This window comes from Taudactylus pleione, unplaced genomic scaffold, assembly GCF_031769625.1.
Source record: "Taudactylus pleione unplaced genomic scaffold, aTauple2 ptg000573l, whole genome shotgun sequence".
Taxonomy (NCBI): domain Eukaryota; kingdom Metazoa; phylum Chordata; class Amphibia; order Anura; family Myobatrachidae; genus Taudactylus; species Taudactylus pleione.
The window spans coordinates 646955-661669 of record NW_028284975.1 but is presented as its reverse complement, the minus strand read 5'-3'; the positions used below and the strand labels follow the sequence as shown (position 1 = coordinate 661669).

General features: G+C 44.7%; 1 protein-coding gene across 1 annotated transcript in view; it reads left to right on the top strand.

Annotated features, from left to right (window-relative positions):
- Positions 1–489: 489 nt before the first annotated feature.
- LOC148481554 (alcohol dehydrogenase 1) overlaps positions 490–14715 on the top strand; it is a 63680-nt gene continuing 49454 nt past the window's right edge. The window contains exon 1 of the mRNA XM_088453246.1: positions 490–527. Coding sequence (XP_088309372.1) covers positions 510–527 — 18 coding nt within the window. The 5' untranslated portion in view covers positions 490–509. The remainder of the gene's footprint in view (positions 528–14715) is intronic.

Genomic DNA, 14715 nt, shown 5'->3' with positions numbered 1-14715 from the left:
ATGGTGCATCCCCAATCGCAGGACTGCTTCTCCATTCAGTCCTAAGGTGATGCGAAAGCGTGTCCCCGATCGCGGGAGTGCTTCTCCCATTATATCCTATGGAGACGCAAATGGGGGTCTCTGATCGCGGGAATCTGTCTCATAGCCACGCATAGCACGATTCCCTGCGCTATGGACAACAATGTAGCTGGGCAGATCTGTATAGTCAATTACCCTAAACATGTTACTGCTTCTAAAGTATTGTGATAAAAAAATACCTTTAAAATAAGAAGAACTTGGAAATACATACAGTATTCATTCTTTTTTATCACCCATTCTACACAATACAATTTCCAAGTATTGTTATATAGCTGACTTTACAGCTCCACCAGTTTTCTCTCAGTGGGATGTACTAGGCATGTAGCCATTTAAGGTGGATTAAGGTTAATGGGAGGTTTAATGTGTAACCTCTGAAGACTGCTAGTGAAAGTTACATTCCTGTCTAGAAAGGACTGAAGAAAGACGTGCAAATGTCTACCGCTGGGAAAGTAAGCAGAATACAACAAGCTCTTTTAAACTAATTTGCTTTACAGGTTATGATAAGCATCAGATTAAGTATCATAAGTATGTACTAACATGTGTATTGCATTTAATGTTAGTTAATGTGAAGCAACTATTAGTTTCTGCTATTTATTCATAAAGGATAATATAAACGTAAAAGTAAATAAGATATAGTTACAGGTTTGATTCATGTAGAGCAACAATCACAATCCTCCAGCTTTTGTGACAGCACATAATTTATTCTTCCCGTTAGTATTTCATTTTAATCATAATTCAATGTTCTGTAAATTACTTCTGCTATATGAATACATAATGAGTTGGGGATGGATCCAATTTCAATATTTGCAATGTTTACTGATTATTGCAGCTGTTCTTACTAAAATTCAAATTTAAGTTTTGGAATATGAATGCAAGGTAATAAGTATGTATTTATTATTATTCCCATTGTAAGTGTACAATTCAGTATATGACCTGTCATTTACTGTAACTTGAAATACATAAGCAAACTTTTTTTGTCCTTGATGCTATAAATTAATTTGAGAAATCTTTTAACAGGACATTAATGCCGTTATGGTCTTCTTACTTAACATTAGATTAAGTAATTTCCCTGTAACTCCTTTTTAGGTAGCATATGCAGATGCCTAACACCTAAACCTGCACTTAAAAGCTCATAAGAGGCATTTAGTAACTCACATTTAATAAGATCACCTTATTGCATTCTTAGGTGAACTTATTCATTAAATGCATATATGTGTACTTAATGCAATCATGTTACAGTAAACAAACCTTTGATATGCCTTTGTGTCATATTTAGTACAGTTTAGGTTTCTTTTTTATTGATGAGTGTAATGAATGACATCATTTTTTAACTATTGGAATGTACTATAGTATTGTAATGCCCTAAAGTCATACATGTCCTAGATTATATAATCTTGGGAAGATCTCTGCACAACTGTAGAATAATTTTGTATATAGAGATATAATTATATTTGGTATTCTGGTTTTCCACTAACATGATGCTAGTTTATATTTGTTACATTTGTTATATTAGAGGTTTAGAGTTTTATTATAAAAATAGCCTGCTTGGTACACTTGGCCTGATTCGTAGACAGATGCAATGCCAGAGGCGTATTTATAATGCAGGATGGGTGGTGCACATGGGCCCCTGAGTCCAGGGGGGCTCGCACCGCACACCCTGCACCCATATTATACTTACCTCTCCGGAGTCCCACATCAGTGCCGGTGTCAGTGCTGTAAAAACAGCAGGAAAATAGCAGCTGTGGCCATATTCTCATAATTTTGCACATGTGCAGTACGGAGTCTATAAGTGTGGCGCTGGCCGCGCAGCCGGACTGAGAGGAAGGGGCTTGTGACAGAGACAGCACTCTGCAATACGGCTGCATGGAGTTGCCCCTCTGACTTGCTGGAATTCAGGTAGAGGGGCCAATGGTAGGGACACTACATCAGAGAATGCAGTTTTAGCTGCTTTATTCTGTTTTTTAAAGCGTATCCTCTAATTTCACCTTTTGAAAATATGTTTATGTAAATCTCATCTGAGGCATTTGAGATGTCGTTATGTTTAATATATTACGTTTTATATATATAATATATGTATATATATAGACAAAAACAAACAGCGGCACTCACAGGACTTCCAAAAGAAAAAAGAATCCTGGACACAACAGTGTAGTTTAACGTTTCAGTCTTGGTAGACTTTTATCAAGAACAACATCAAAACACAAGTGAACATACCTTTATAGGACAGCGTGTAAAGTGTGGTGCATGGCCGCCCCTCCTGTCCAGCTCCGGGTGGGTGAAGCCATCCGCATGTGGCCGACGCGTCACTCAGCACTTCATGACGCTCGGCGTGTGAAGCGGTCAGTATGACTCCCCCATTCCGGTGATAGACCTCAGGTAGTGGGCGGTGAAGCGTGTGCGGTAACCATGGAAAGACATTACAGGGAACCACATAGGGTTAGAGCATAAGGAAAAACCATTGTGCAATATGATATGTTATATCAATACAAAACATGGTGCAGTATAGCTCAAGTATATGCAAAACAGAGTCCAAAGAGCGGACTCAAATGATAAAATACAAGTGACACATAAAGGACATATAACAAATATACAGGGCACATCGTTTTGTAAAATTTGGTTAGGTAATAATTAACTATTGAAATCTGACAGTGCTGGAATGTCTATATAATGCATGGCAATCAGTCATAAAACATTGTTATCTAAGAAACAAGATGAAGTAAGAAATATATATATATATACTGAATTGGGTATCATAAGCCAATAAATGAGGTACTCAAAAGATATCGAAGATATTATTGAAATGAGCCAATATATGAACAGGGGTGTATCTAGGGGTCCGAGCACCAATGGCAAAGTAATGGAATGGCGCCCCCTCCCCCCATATTTTCTGTATAAATACACACACTGTACTTAAAACCTCTCCCTAGCCAGCCCCCATGTCTTACCTGCAGTTACAGTAACACTACACCCTGTCACATACTCAGCCTGTCACCTGTAGCACTACACTCTGTCACATACTCACACTACACCCTGTCACCTGTAATACTACACCCTGTCACATACTCACACTACACTCTATCACCTGTAACACTACACCCTGTCACCTGTAACACTACACCCTGTCACCTGTAACACTACACTCTGTCACATACTCACACTACACCCTGTCACATACTCACACTACACCCTATCACCTGTAACACTATACCCTGTCACCTGTAACACTACACCCTGTCACCTGTAACACCACACCCTGTCACCTGTAACACTACACCCTGTCACCTGTAACACTCCACTCTGTCACATACTCACACTACACCCTGTCACCTGTAACACTACACCCTGTCACACACTCACACTACACCCTGTCACCTGTAACACTACACCCTGTCACACACTCACACTACACCCTGTCACCTGTAACACTACACCCTGTCACCTGTAACACTACACCCTGTCACATACTCACACTACACCCTGTCACCTGTAACACTACTCCCTGTCACATACACTACACCCTGTCACCTGTAACACTACACCCTGTCACACACTCACACTACACCCTGTCACCTGTAACACTACACCCTGTCACCTGTAACACTACACCCTGTCACATACTCACACTACACCCTGTCACCTGTAACACTACTCCATGTCACATACACTACACCCTGTCACCTGTAACACCACACCCTGTCACCTGTAACACCACACCCTGTCACATACTCACACTACACCCTGTCACCTGTAACACCACACCCTGTCACATACTCACAATACACCCTGTCACCTGTAACACTACACCCTGTCACACACTCACACTACACCCTGTCACCTGTAACCATACTTGCCTACTTTTAAAAAAGCATTTCAGGGAGATTGTGAAAGCAGCACCTATGAGCGCGTGTTACAGTGGGCGTGTACTGATAAATCTGAGAGACGTGTCCTAAACCTGACTTACATCCAAATGTAAACCAGCCCAAAAGCAGTTAGTAAGATCTGTTTGTTAATGAAAACACACTAAAGCTGGCCACACACTAGAACAACTTACATCCAACCAGCCAACTTGTTGATTGGTTGGAATGAAAATCTGGTAAGGAATGGGAGTAAATGATGATCAGAAATTTATTCCTAAATGCCAGAAAACAGATGAAAATGGTTGTCAGACAAGTTTGTTAAATGTTTGATTTAAACTATTTGTTTATACAACAGTTTTGGTCCATTTTTCAGCGTCTGGGAGCAAATTGCTGTTGTATTCCTTACCAGATTTTCATTCCAACAAATCTACTAGTTGGCTGGTTGGACAGATAATCTTTAGATGTGTGGCCAGCTTAATACTTTTCAGAAATTCATAGGGATCATTGTGCCTTAATAAAACCAATGCAAGGAAATAACACTAATGATCCCATTTGAATGTATATATCTCTGTTTTATAATATAACAGCTTCATAATGGGGGTAAGGATGAAATGAGGGAGATTGCTAGACTCTTCAGGGAGACAGGGAGACTGCTACTATTTCAGGTAGTCTCCCTGACAATGAGGGAGAGTTGGTAAGTATGCCTGTAACACTACACCCTGTCACACACTCACACTACACCCTGTCACCTGTAACACTACACCCTGTCACGTGTAACACTACACCCTGTCACATACTCACACTAAACCCTGTCACCTGTAACACTACACCCTGTCACACACTCACACAACACCCTGTCACATACTCACACTACATCCTGTTACATACTCACACTCACCCTGTCACCTGTAACACTACACCGTCACATACTCACACTCAGCCTGTCACACTACACCCTGTCATATACTCCCACTCAGCCTGTCACACTACACCCTGTCACATACACACACTCAGCCTGTCACACTATACTCTGTCACATACCTCTGGGGTCCCGCTGTCAGCCCGCACAGGAGCAGCCGGAAGGTACTCTCCCACATTCTCTGCTCCTCGGTTCCCGGCGGCATGTGAGATGGATGCCCGGGTGTCCCGCTGTCAGCCCGCACAGGAGCAGCCAGCAGGTACACTCCTTCATCCTCCACTCCGCGGCGGTATAGGAGACAGAGTCAGCCGCGAGCCCGGGTGTCCCGCTGTCAGGCGCACAGGAGCAGCCGTCAGGTACCCTCCTTCATCCTCCGCTCCCCGGTGCCCGGCAGCATGTGAGAGGGAGAGTCAGCCGCGGCTGCCGGGCAACCCAAGCTGGGGAGGATCCGGGGACAGGGAGGAGGAGGCTGGGGGAGGACGGGCGGGGAGGTGCTGGGGCGGGTGAGGAGGTGGTGCCGGGAAGTAGGGGGTGGGTGACTCCCTCTCCCTCTCACTCACCAGCGGCTCCCAGGCACTGGACGGACATCACAGGGGCATACCTGGGACTCCGCGGCAGTCCTGTATATTTCTACCCCTTGATCATGGGAGGAACTGCCGGACGGTGCCCCCCCCTCGGCCGGCGCCCCTGGCGAGTGCCATCCTGGCCAATGGGTAGATACGCCCCTGTATATGAACTAAAGCCAAAGATATGATCCAAAACCAATCATCCAGAGCCAGACCTGTCGTAGAGATGCACACGCACGGGGTGAAGTTAAATGTCCTTTTGTTTGGTCAAAAGGATGACATCACCTACCCGGAGCTGGACAGGAGGGGCGGCCATGCACCACACTTTACACACTGTCCTATAAAGGTATGGGCCTGATTCAGAGCCGTTCGCTATTTGCGGTCGTTCGTTCAAAAACAAAGGGTGGCTATTCAAATGATCCGTTCGCAAATTGCAGTCTGTTCACACCTCTAAGTCTGAACGAGCGAGCAAAACATACGCTCGTTTATTTGTTAAAAACGCCCCCTGGCCGCTCGCACCATACGTCATGTCCGCTATTTATTAGATTAATCGAGTACATCGACCAGCGTATGAACTGCTCGCTATTCTTGTGGTTGGTTTTTGCTACCACAATTTTGCGAACAGTTCTGGCTTAAAAAAAACCCAGTGACGTGGTCAATGACGCTGCTGTTTTAAATATGCACACCAATAAAACGCCCATTTTGACCTTTAAGCACGCCTGCGTTCTGATTTCCACTCCCCGTTTTCAAGCACCTTCCCCTGTTACCACCCACATACGCCTCTTTCTGTCACTCAAAGTAGCAGGCATTCGCTATTTTGCGAGCACATGAATTTCGGCCGCACTGACTGGTTCGCGCATGCGTATAACGATCCGTACGCATGCGCAGATGTGCGAACATCGCTCGGAACGAGCGTACTGCCGCTAGCGAGTGGCTCTGAATGAGGGCCTATGTTCACTTATGTTTTGATGTTGTTCTTGATAAAAGTCTACCAAGACTGAAACGTTGAACTACACTGTTGTGTCCAGGATTCTTTTTTCTTTTGGAAGTCCCCTGAGTGCCGCTGTTTGTTTTTGTCTAGATTTCAGGTTTCCATACCTCCGGATGGCACCAGGGCAAATAACTTTAATACTGTGGAGTGCCAAACCTATATTATTACCAGTTATTTATATAGCGCACACATATTCCGCAGCGCTTTAAATAGAATATCTTACCATTCACATCAGTCCCTGCCCCAATGGAGCTTACAATCTATATTCCCTACCACATGCTCGCAAACATACACACTATGGTCAATTTTGTGGGGAGCCAATTAACCTACCAATATATTTTTGGAGTGTGGGAGGAAACCGGAGTATCCGGAGGAAACCCACGCAAGCACAGGGAGAATATACAAACTCCACACAGACAGGGCTGTAGTGGGAATCGAACCCATGACCTCAGTGCTGTGAGGCAGTAACGCTAACCATTACACCGTCTGTGCTGTGCTGCTCTATATTGACTTTGTGTATATATATATATATATATATATATATATATATATGTTCCATAGACATGATCTGAAATTTCACAAAACCTACTGAATTTGTGCCACTCAAACTGTAAAAAGCAATTAATTTACGATCATTAAGGCTGACGCCTTAATGGACGTGTTCTTTGTGCAATACAGATATGGTATGCCATCACACCTTGCGGTTAACTGCAGATTCAGCACTCTCGCAGAATGAAATTGCTGTCACTCACAAAATGGTGGAGCTGCTAATTCACAGAATTGTGTGCTCATTGGAATACACACATCCAGTCTATGCAACTGAGGTTTGAGCAGTTATGTGGCTCCCACATCCCACTCAGTGCCCACAATCTTCCCATTTGATCACCAAAACAATCTCACTGGCTTCCAACATCCTTCTCACTGCATACATTTATCTAATTTAGAATACATGTTCCACTCCCTTATTTTTAAAACTATCATACTTTGCATGTACACTTTCTTCCCCTATATTCCTCCATGATGCTATATATTCCCCAATCCCTACTGCTGTGTGGTCTCCCAACTGTGCTAGTCATGTGGTGACTCATCCGCACCAATCTGTTTTTCCCCAGCCTTCTCCACAGCCACGTTGCTGTCTTTCTCTCATCTGTGGCACTCTTTCTTCCTCCATCTGCACTACTCTGGTCCCCCCAACCATGCAACTTTGTCTCCACCCACCACCCACACCACTCTGTCTTCCTCCCCATCCACACCAATCTGTCTTCCCCAATCCCTACTTCTGTGTGGTCTCTGAACTGTGCTAGTCTGTGTTCTCTTACCTGCATCAATCTGTCTTTCTCCATCCGCACCGCCCTGCATCCGTGCCACTCTGTTTCCTTCTGCACCACTGTATTCCCCTAAGCTACGCCGCTTTGTCTTCCTTTGCTCTGTGGCACTCTTTCTTCCTCCATTTGCACCACTCTGTCTACCTACCCATCCACACTAATCTGTCTTCCCCAATCCCTACTGTTGTGTGTTCTCCTACTTGTGCTAGTCTGTTTTCCTTATCCACACCAATCTGTCTTTACCCATCTGCACTGCTCTGTCTTCCCATGTTCATGCCACTCTCTACCGCCATCCATGTCGCTGTCCCCCCAAACCGTGTCACTCTGTTTCCCCCCCATCTGCACCACTGCTTTCCACCCATCTGCATTACTTTGTTCTTCCACCCTATCCGCTCCACTGTTTTTCACCTATCTGTATTACTTTGGCTACCCCCCCCTCTGTACTGCTTAACCTTCCCTCCTCTACATGCCTTTTTGTCTCACCTATCTATGCTGCTCTCTCTCCTCCCCCCATCCACACCACTTTTATTCCATCTGCAAAGCTCTATTTTCTGCTTAGACTTCAGTTGCATAGACTGCATATGTGTATTCCAATGAGCACACAATTCTGTGACTTAGCAGCTCCACCATTTTGTGAGTGACAGCAATCTCATTCTGTCAGAATGCTGAATCTGTAGTTAACCACAGGGTGTGATGGCATACCATATCTGTATTGCGCAAGGAACACATCCATTAAGACGTCAGCCTTAATGATCGTAATTTCATTACTTTTTTTAGTTTGACTGGCACAAATTCAGTAGGTTTTGTGAATTTTCAGATCATGTCTAAGAAGCCTTAATGGGACATGTAAAACCATAAGGTTTTTTGTCTATGGAATTTCATTGCTTTTTAATAATTTATTAACCATCAGGGTTTTGACGAGCAAACCAGGCCACCTGCAGGGCAGAAGGACAGCAAATAGGTACACTAACACGGGTGGAGGAGCAGACAGCACACATGAGGTGTTTTAAGGGTGCAGAGGGAGAGACAGCTGCAGGTGTGTGGGGAAGTAGCAGCAGTGGGGATGCAGAGCAGTGGCAGCAACTGGCGTGCACAGAAGCATCAGCAGGCAACAGAGGGACTCACTGGTGCTGGGCATGCACCTGAGTAAATCAAATCAATAAGACACAGATGCATGGACATATCAGTTAAATCCATCCATGTATTGTTTTAAAAAATGAATGTGTAATATAAAAAAAAATAACATGCCTCCACAGCACAACCAGCATCGAGCTTTGGAGCCCCTGTGCTGGTTGTGCAGGGGACAAAAGATGCAGGGGTTCCCTGTATTAAGCACAACCAGCACCAGGCTAATCAGAGCCAGTCTTGGTTGCCAATATACAGGGGATGAGCGATGTATGGGTCCTCTTGGAAAAAAAATAATTTTCCCATAGAGAAATTCCGATGGGGCATGGTGTTTAAAGGGCTACACCTCAAAAGTTATTGGAGGTACTATTTGGCATGGGCTGGTAGAACTGTCGCTCGGTGCGCATGCCAAATTTCAGGGCAAAAACATAAAAAATGGGGACTTGTGAGTAATTTAAATTTCCAACTGTCAGTATTTTCTGACATTCTCAATTAGGACCACTTTTCTGCTGTTCTCTATGGGGGGATTTTTGGGAAGGCATAACTCAGGGTATGGGGCAAATTTACACTTTGGTTTTGTTTTATTAGGTTGCTATTGTTCCTGGGTAGGTGCTTTTGGGGTTTAAGTAATTGAGAAAGTTATAGCTTTTAAACTATTCCCTCACAAATCCGCCATTATAGAGATACGAAGTTTCAACTTGATGCGCAGCCTTAGTAGGAGCCTCCATCAGGTGTACTCACTGTGGCTTCACTTGGGTGCACCAAGATGGCAGGTCAGTGCGGGCGGTAGCGGTGGTGGGCTCGGGGGAAGGAAGCAGCTGTGAGCTGCGGCCGGAACCCGGGGGATAGCGGGTGTTAGCCCGCCCGGGACCCATGGGCGTTAGCGGCGACGGTGGTGCAGGCTGGAGGACCCAGGGGAGGCAGCAGCAGACTGATGCAGGCTCGGATCTGAATGATCCATGATACCTGTATCTGTGTATAAATAAACACAGCAGGAGAACCACAAGTACCAGCACTACTCTGGTCCCCCCAACCATGCAACTTTGTCTCCACCCACCACCCACACCACTCTGTCATCCTCCCCATCCACACCAATCTGTCTTCCCCAATCCCTACTTCTGTGTGGTCTCTGAACTGTGCTAGTCTGTGTTCTCTTATCTGCATCAATCTGTCTTTCTCCATCCGCACCGCCCTGCATCCATGCCACTCTGTTTTCTTCTGCACCACTGTATTCCCCTAAGCTACGCCGCTTTGTCTTCATTTGCTCTGTGGCACTCTTTCTTCCTCCATTTGCACCACTCTGTCTACCTACCCATCCACACTAATCTGTCTTCCCCAATCCCTACTGTTGTGTGTTCTCCTACTTGTGCTAGTCTGTTTTCCTTATCCACACCAATCTGTCTTTACCCATCTGCACTGCTCTGTCTTCTCATGTTCATGCCACTCTCTACCGCCATCCATGTCGCTGTCCCCCCAAACCGTGTCACTCTGTTTCCCCCCCATCTGCACCACTGCTTTCCACCCATCTGCATTACTTTGTTCTTCCACCCTATCCGCTCCACTGTTTTTCACCTATCTGCATCACTTTGGCTACCCCCCCCTCTGTACTGCTTAACCTTCCCTCCTCTACATGCCTTTTTGTCTCACCTATCTATGCTGCTCTCTCTCCTCCCCCCATCCACACCACTTTTATTCCATCTGCAAAGCTCTATTTTCTGCTTAGACTTCAGTTGCATAGACTGCATATGTGTATTCCAATGAGCACACAATTCTGTGACTTAGCAGCTCCACCATTTTGTGAGTGACAGCAATCTCATTCTGTCAGAATGCTGAATCTGTAGTTAACCACAGGGTGTGATGGCATACCATATCTGTATTGCGCAAGGAACACATCCATTAAGACGTCAGCCTTAATGATCGTAATTTCATTACTTTTTTTAGTTTGACTGGCACAAATTCAGTAGGTTTTGTGAATTTTCAGATCATGTCTAAGAAGCCTTAATGGGACATGTAAAACCATAAGGTTTTTGGTCTATGGAATTTCATTGCTTTTTAATAATTTATTAACCATCAGGGTTTTGACGAACAAACCAGGCCACCTGCAGGGCAGAAGGACAGCAAATAGGTACACTAACACGGGTGGAGGAGCAGACAGCACACATGAGGTGTTTTAAGGGTGCAAAGGGAGAGACAGCTGCAGGTGTGTGGGGAAGTAGCAGCAGTGGGGATGCAGAGCAGTGGCAGCAACTGGCGTGCACAGAAGCATCAGCAGGCAACAGAGGGACTCACTGGTGCTGGGCATGCACCTGAGTAAATCAAATCAATAAGACACAGATGCATGGACATATCAGTTAAATCCATCCATGTATTGTTTTAAAAAATGAATGTGTAATATAAAAAAAAATAACATGCCTCCACAGCACAACCAGCATCGAGCTTTGGAGCCCCTGTGCTGGTTGTGCAGGGGACAAAAGATGCAGGGGTTCCCTGTATTAAGCACAACCAGCACCAGGCTAATCAGAGCCAGTCTTGGTTGCCAATATACAGGGGATGAGCAATGTATGGGTCCTCTTGGAAAAAAAATAATTTTCCCATAGAGAAATTCCGATGGGGCATGGTGTTTAAAGGGCTACACCTCAAAAGTTATTGGAGGTACTATTTGGCATGGGCTGGTAGAACTGTCGCTCGGTGCGCATGCCAAATTTCAGGGCAAAAACATAAAAAATGGGGACTTGTGAGTAATTTAAATTTCCAACTGTCAGTATTTTCTGACATTCTCAATTAGGACCACTTTTCTGCTGTTCTCTATGGGGGGATTTTTGGGAAGGCATAACTCAGGGTATGGGGCAAATTTACACTTTGGTTTTGTTTTATTAGGTAGCTATTGTTCCTGGGTAGGTGCTTTTGGGGTTTAAGTAATTGAGAAAGTTATAGCTTTTAAACTATTCCCTCACAAATCCGCCATTATAGAGATACGAAGTTTCAACTTGATGCGCAGCCTTAGTAGGAGCCTCCATCAGGTGTACTCACTGTGGCTTCACTTGGGTGCACCAAGATGGCAGGTCAGTGCGGGCGGTAGCGGTGGTGGGCTCGGGGGAAGGAAGCAGCTGTGAGCTGCGGCCGGAACCTGGGGGATAGCGGGTGTTAGCCCGCCCGGGACCCATGGGCGTTAGCGGCGACGGTGGTGCAGGCTGGAGGACCCAGGGGAGGCAGCAGCAGACTGATGCAGGCTCGGATCTGAATGATCCGTGATACCTGTATCTGTGTATAAATAAACACAGCAGGAGAACCACAAGTACCAGCAGGTGGGGCATTAAGAGCCCGCTGGTAATAAAGTACCCCTGCAAAAGAAATATCAAAATAAAACCAAGAGACTCTTTGTTGTAAAATTTTATTTTTCCACTACTTCACCTGGGGGGTGGCAGCCTTTAAGCTCTTTTTGATGGCTGCCGCTTCTCCCAGGACTCCCACGGCATCTTCACCTGGAGGTCAGCGGCCTTGAAGCTCTTTTGCATGGCCGCTGCCCATCCAGGGCTTCCGTGGCATCTTCTTACTTCAGCTGGTCTTCTCTCCAGTTACCCGGCCAACATACTGACTGGACGGCGCCTTGAACACAGAATATGCTTATGTGTCCTATTGCATCGCTTTGTGACGCATTTTAAGGAAAAAGGAAAAGATACTCGGCATGACTAGAAAGGCAGTTTAACAAGCAAGGACACATCTGAACAGACAAGAACTAGGCAGCAAGTTTTTGGTACATATGGAGTTAATCAGACTGGCGAAGTACAAACAATGGTTTAGATGATAAGGATTTGGTACAAGTGGCTTTAATTCAGGAAACAAGACAGGATCAAGGATTCACTAGGAACCAGGGAGCTGGAGTGGTTTGCAAGAACATACTGACAGCAGAAAGGCATCTACAATAAACAAACACTTAATGCTGGGCTGACCTTTTAAACCTGATCCTGGCTGTCTAAAAATCAAAGAAAAAAAAAACACGGAACCCTTTCATGATGAGGTGCGTGACTCCACCTCTCCATTCCCATCTACCAGGGTAATGATCTGGCCGAAGACATTGTGGGAGTGATATTTTAACATTATACTGTGCATGCACTGGCTGGAGAGCTCACACCAGGGTTGCCTACCCTCCCGATTTTAGCGGGAGGGTAGGCAACCCTAGACTAACGACAACAGCCTGAAGTTACAAGTAGGACTAGCAGAAGGCTTCACTGGTCTGAAGAAGAAAGCAAAACTTCCCCTTGTCTGTAATTGTAGCGACATGCAGTGTGGTATGCCGGTAGCCATACTTGCTGAACCAGGCAGTCTGCCAGGTCATAAGGTGGGTGGTGGCTGCCTGTGGCCCCCCTCAGTGGCCGACCCCGGCGCACTCCAACCGCTGGGGTAAGTGTGGCAAATGACGCTTGTGACATGGCTTAAAACTGGCTCTATAGTTATGACTCAATTGAGGTAAAGTGGAATCCTACTAATGAAGGATCACTTATCCAAGTAAAGGTTATGCAGGTTAAGGCGTCATTCAACAAGTGTTTTTGCAGTGGTTACTCACAACAAATTCCAAATGTAAAGCAATGTGAACAATATACTATGAAAGTTGTGCAGGCCGGAAATGTGTAAGATGTTTATTCAATGTATCTAGCTTTTAATGGATTATTATTATTATTTTATTATATAGTGACACAATTGGGAACAAACAGTAATAAAACAAGACTGGGTAATAATAACAGACAGACATGGAGATAACAGGGCTCTGCCATTAAGCTTATATTCTATAGGGAACTAGGCATTGATATGCAAGGAGAGGTGCAACCTATTGCATATCGGTCCAGCCAGATTGCAGATGTTCAGGTGGGCTCTATGATGTATAATAATGGAATTTAGCAGTACAACCCTGGTTTCCTGAAGTGCTGACAGTTTTCTTATTACTACTTGAAGTGCAGAAGCAACTTGCTTTTCCCCAATTTCACATATATCTTCTTGGAAAGCTTGCAGATGCCCAGTATGGACATGTGGGGATATGTTTACTGGGCATGTGTGAGCCATACTTGCCTACTTTTGAAAACTAGTTTCAGGGAGATTGTAGGTGGCAGTATAATGTGACTTTTGTGGGGTCTGCAAGTATGGGTGAGGTGTCTTTTTGATTGCAGATGCTTGTTTCAGGTGCATTTTTTAGGTTCTTTTAAACTTCACTTTAGCGACTTTAAACCATGCTTGCACCCATTTTCATGTACCCCAAATTTGACAGGACAACTTATTTTCACCAAAAATACTGCTTAATGAAATTCTTCACCACTTGTGTAAAGACGCTAATTCGAAGCAAATGACACAACATAAGTACCCCAAACAGTTTTATTAGGTCTATTTGGGGGCATCTACATTGAACCCCAATGTTAGTGAATGTTTTCGGGGGTGTCAGGCTGTTTCCCCCATTCTGACAGCACTTTTCGCCTGTTTCACATTTGCCCGGTTGCGTTTTCATGTCTTTTGGAACTGAATACGGCAAATAACAGGGGCGCGCACGAAAAGTTTATGCGGCCAAAACACGCGATGTTGGCGAAAAGTACAGCATGCAAAAAAGTTTTGCGGGTGCGAAACTAATTGAATACCACCCTAAGTCTGAAAGTGGAATGATAGCCCATTTACAGGATATGTTGAACATTATTGCAAATCATTGATAATTAAGTGGCTGTCACCTGTCCACTAAGAGACAGATGTTTTGCAAAGTACATTATTGTTAACGGACATAAATGGATTCCCCTGGAGATGAAGCACTGTCAGGTATTCCTATCTCTTATTAAGATTGATTGCAGATTTCTGCTGAAAGTGAAGACCACTTAGA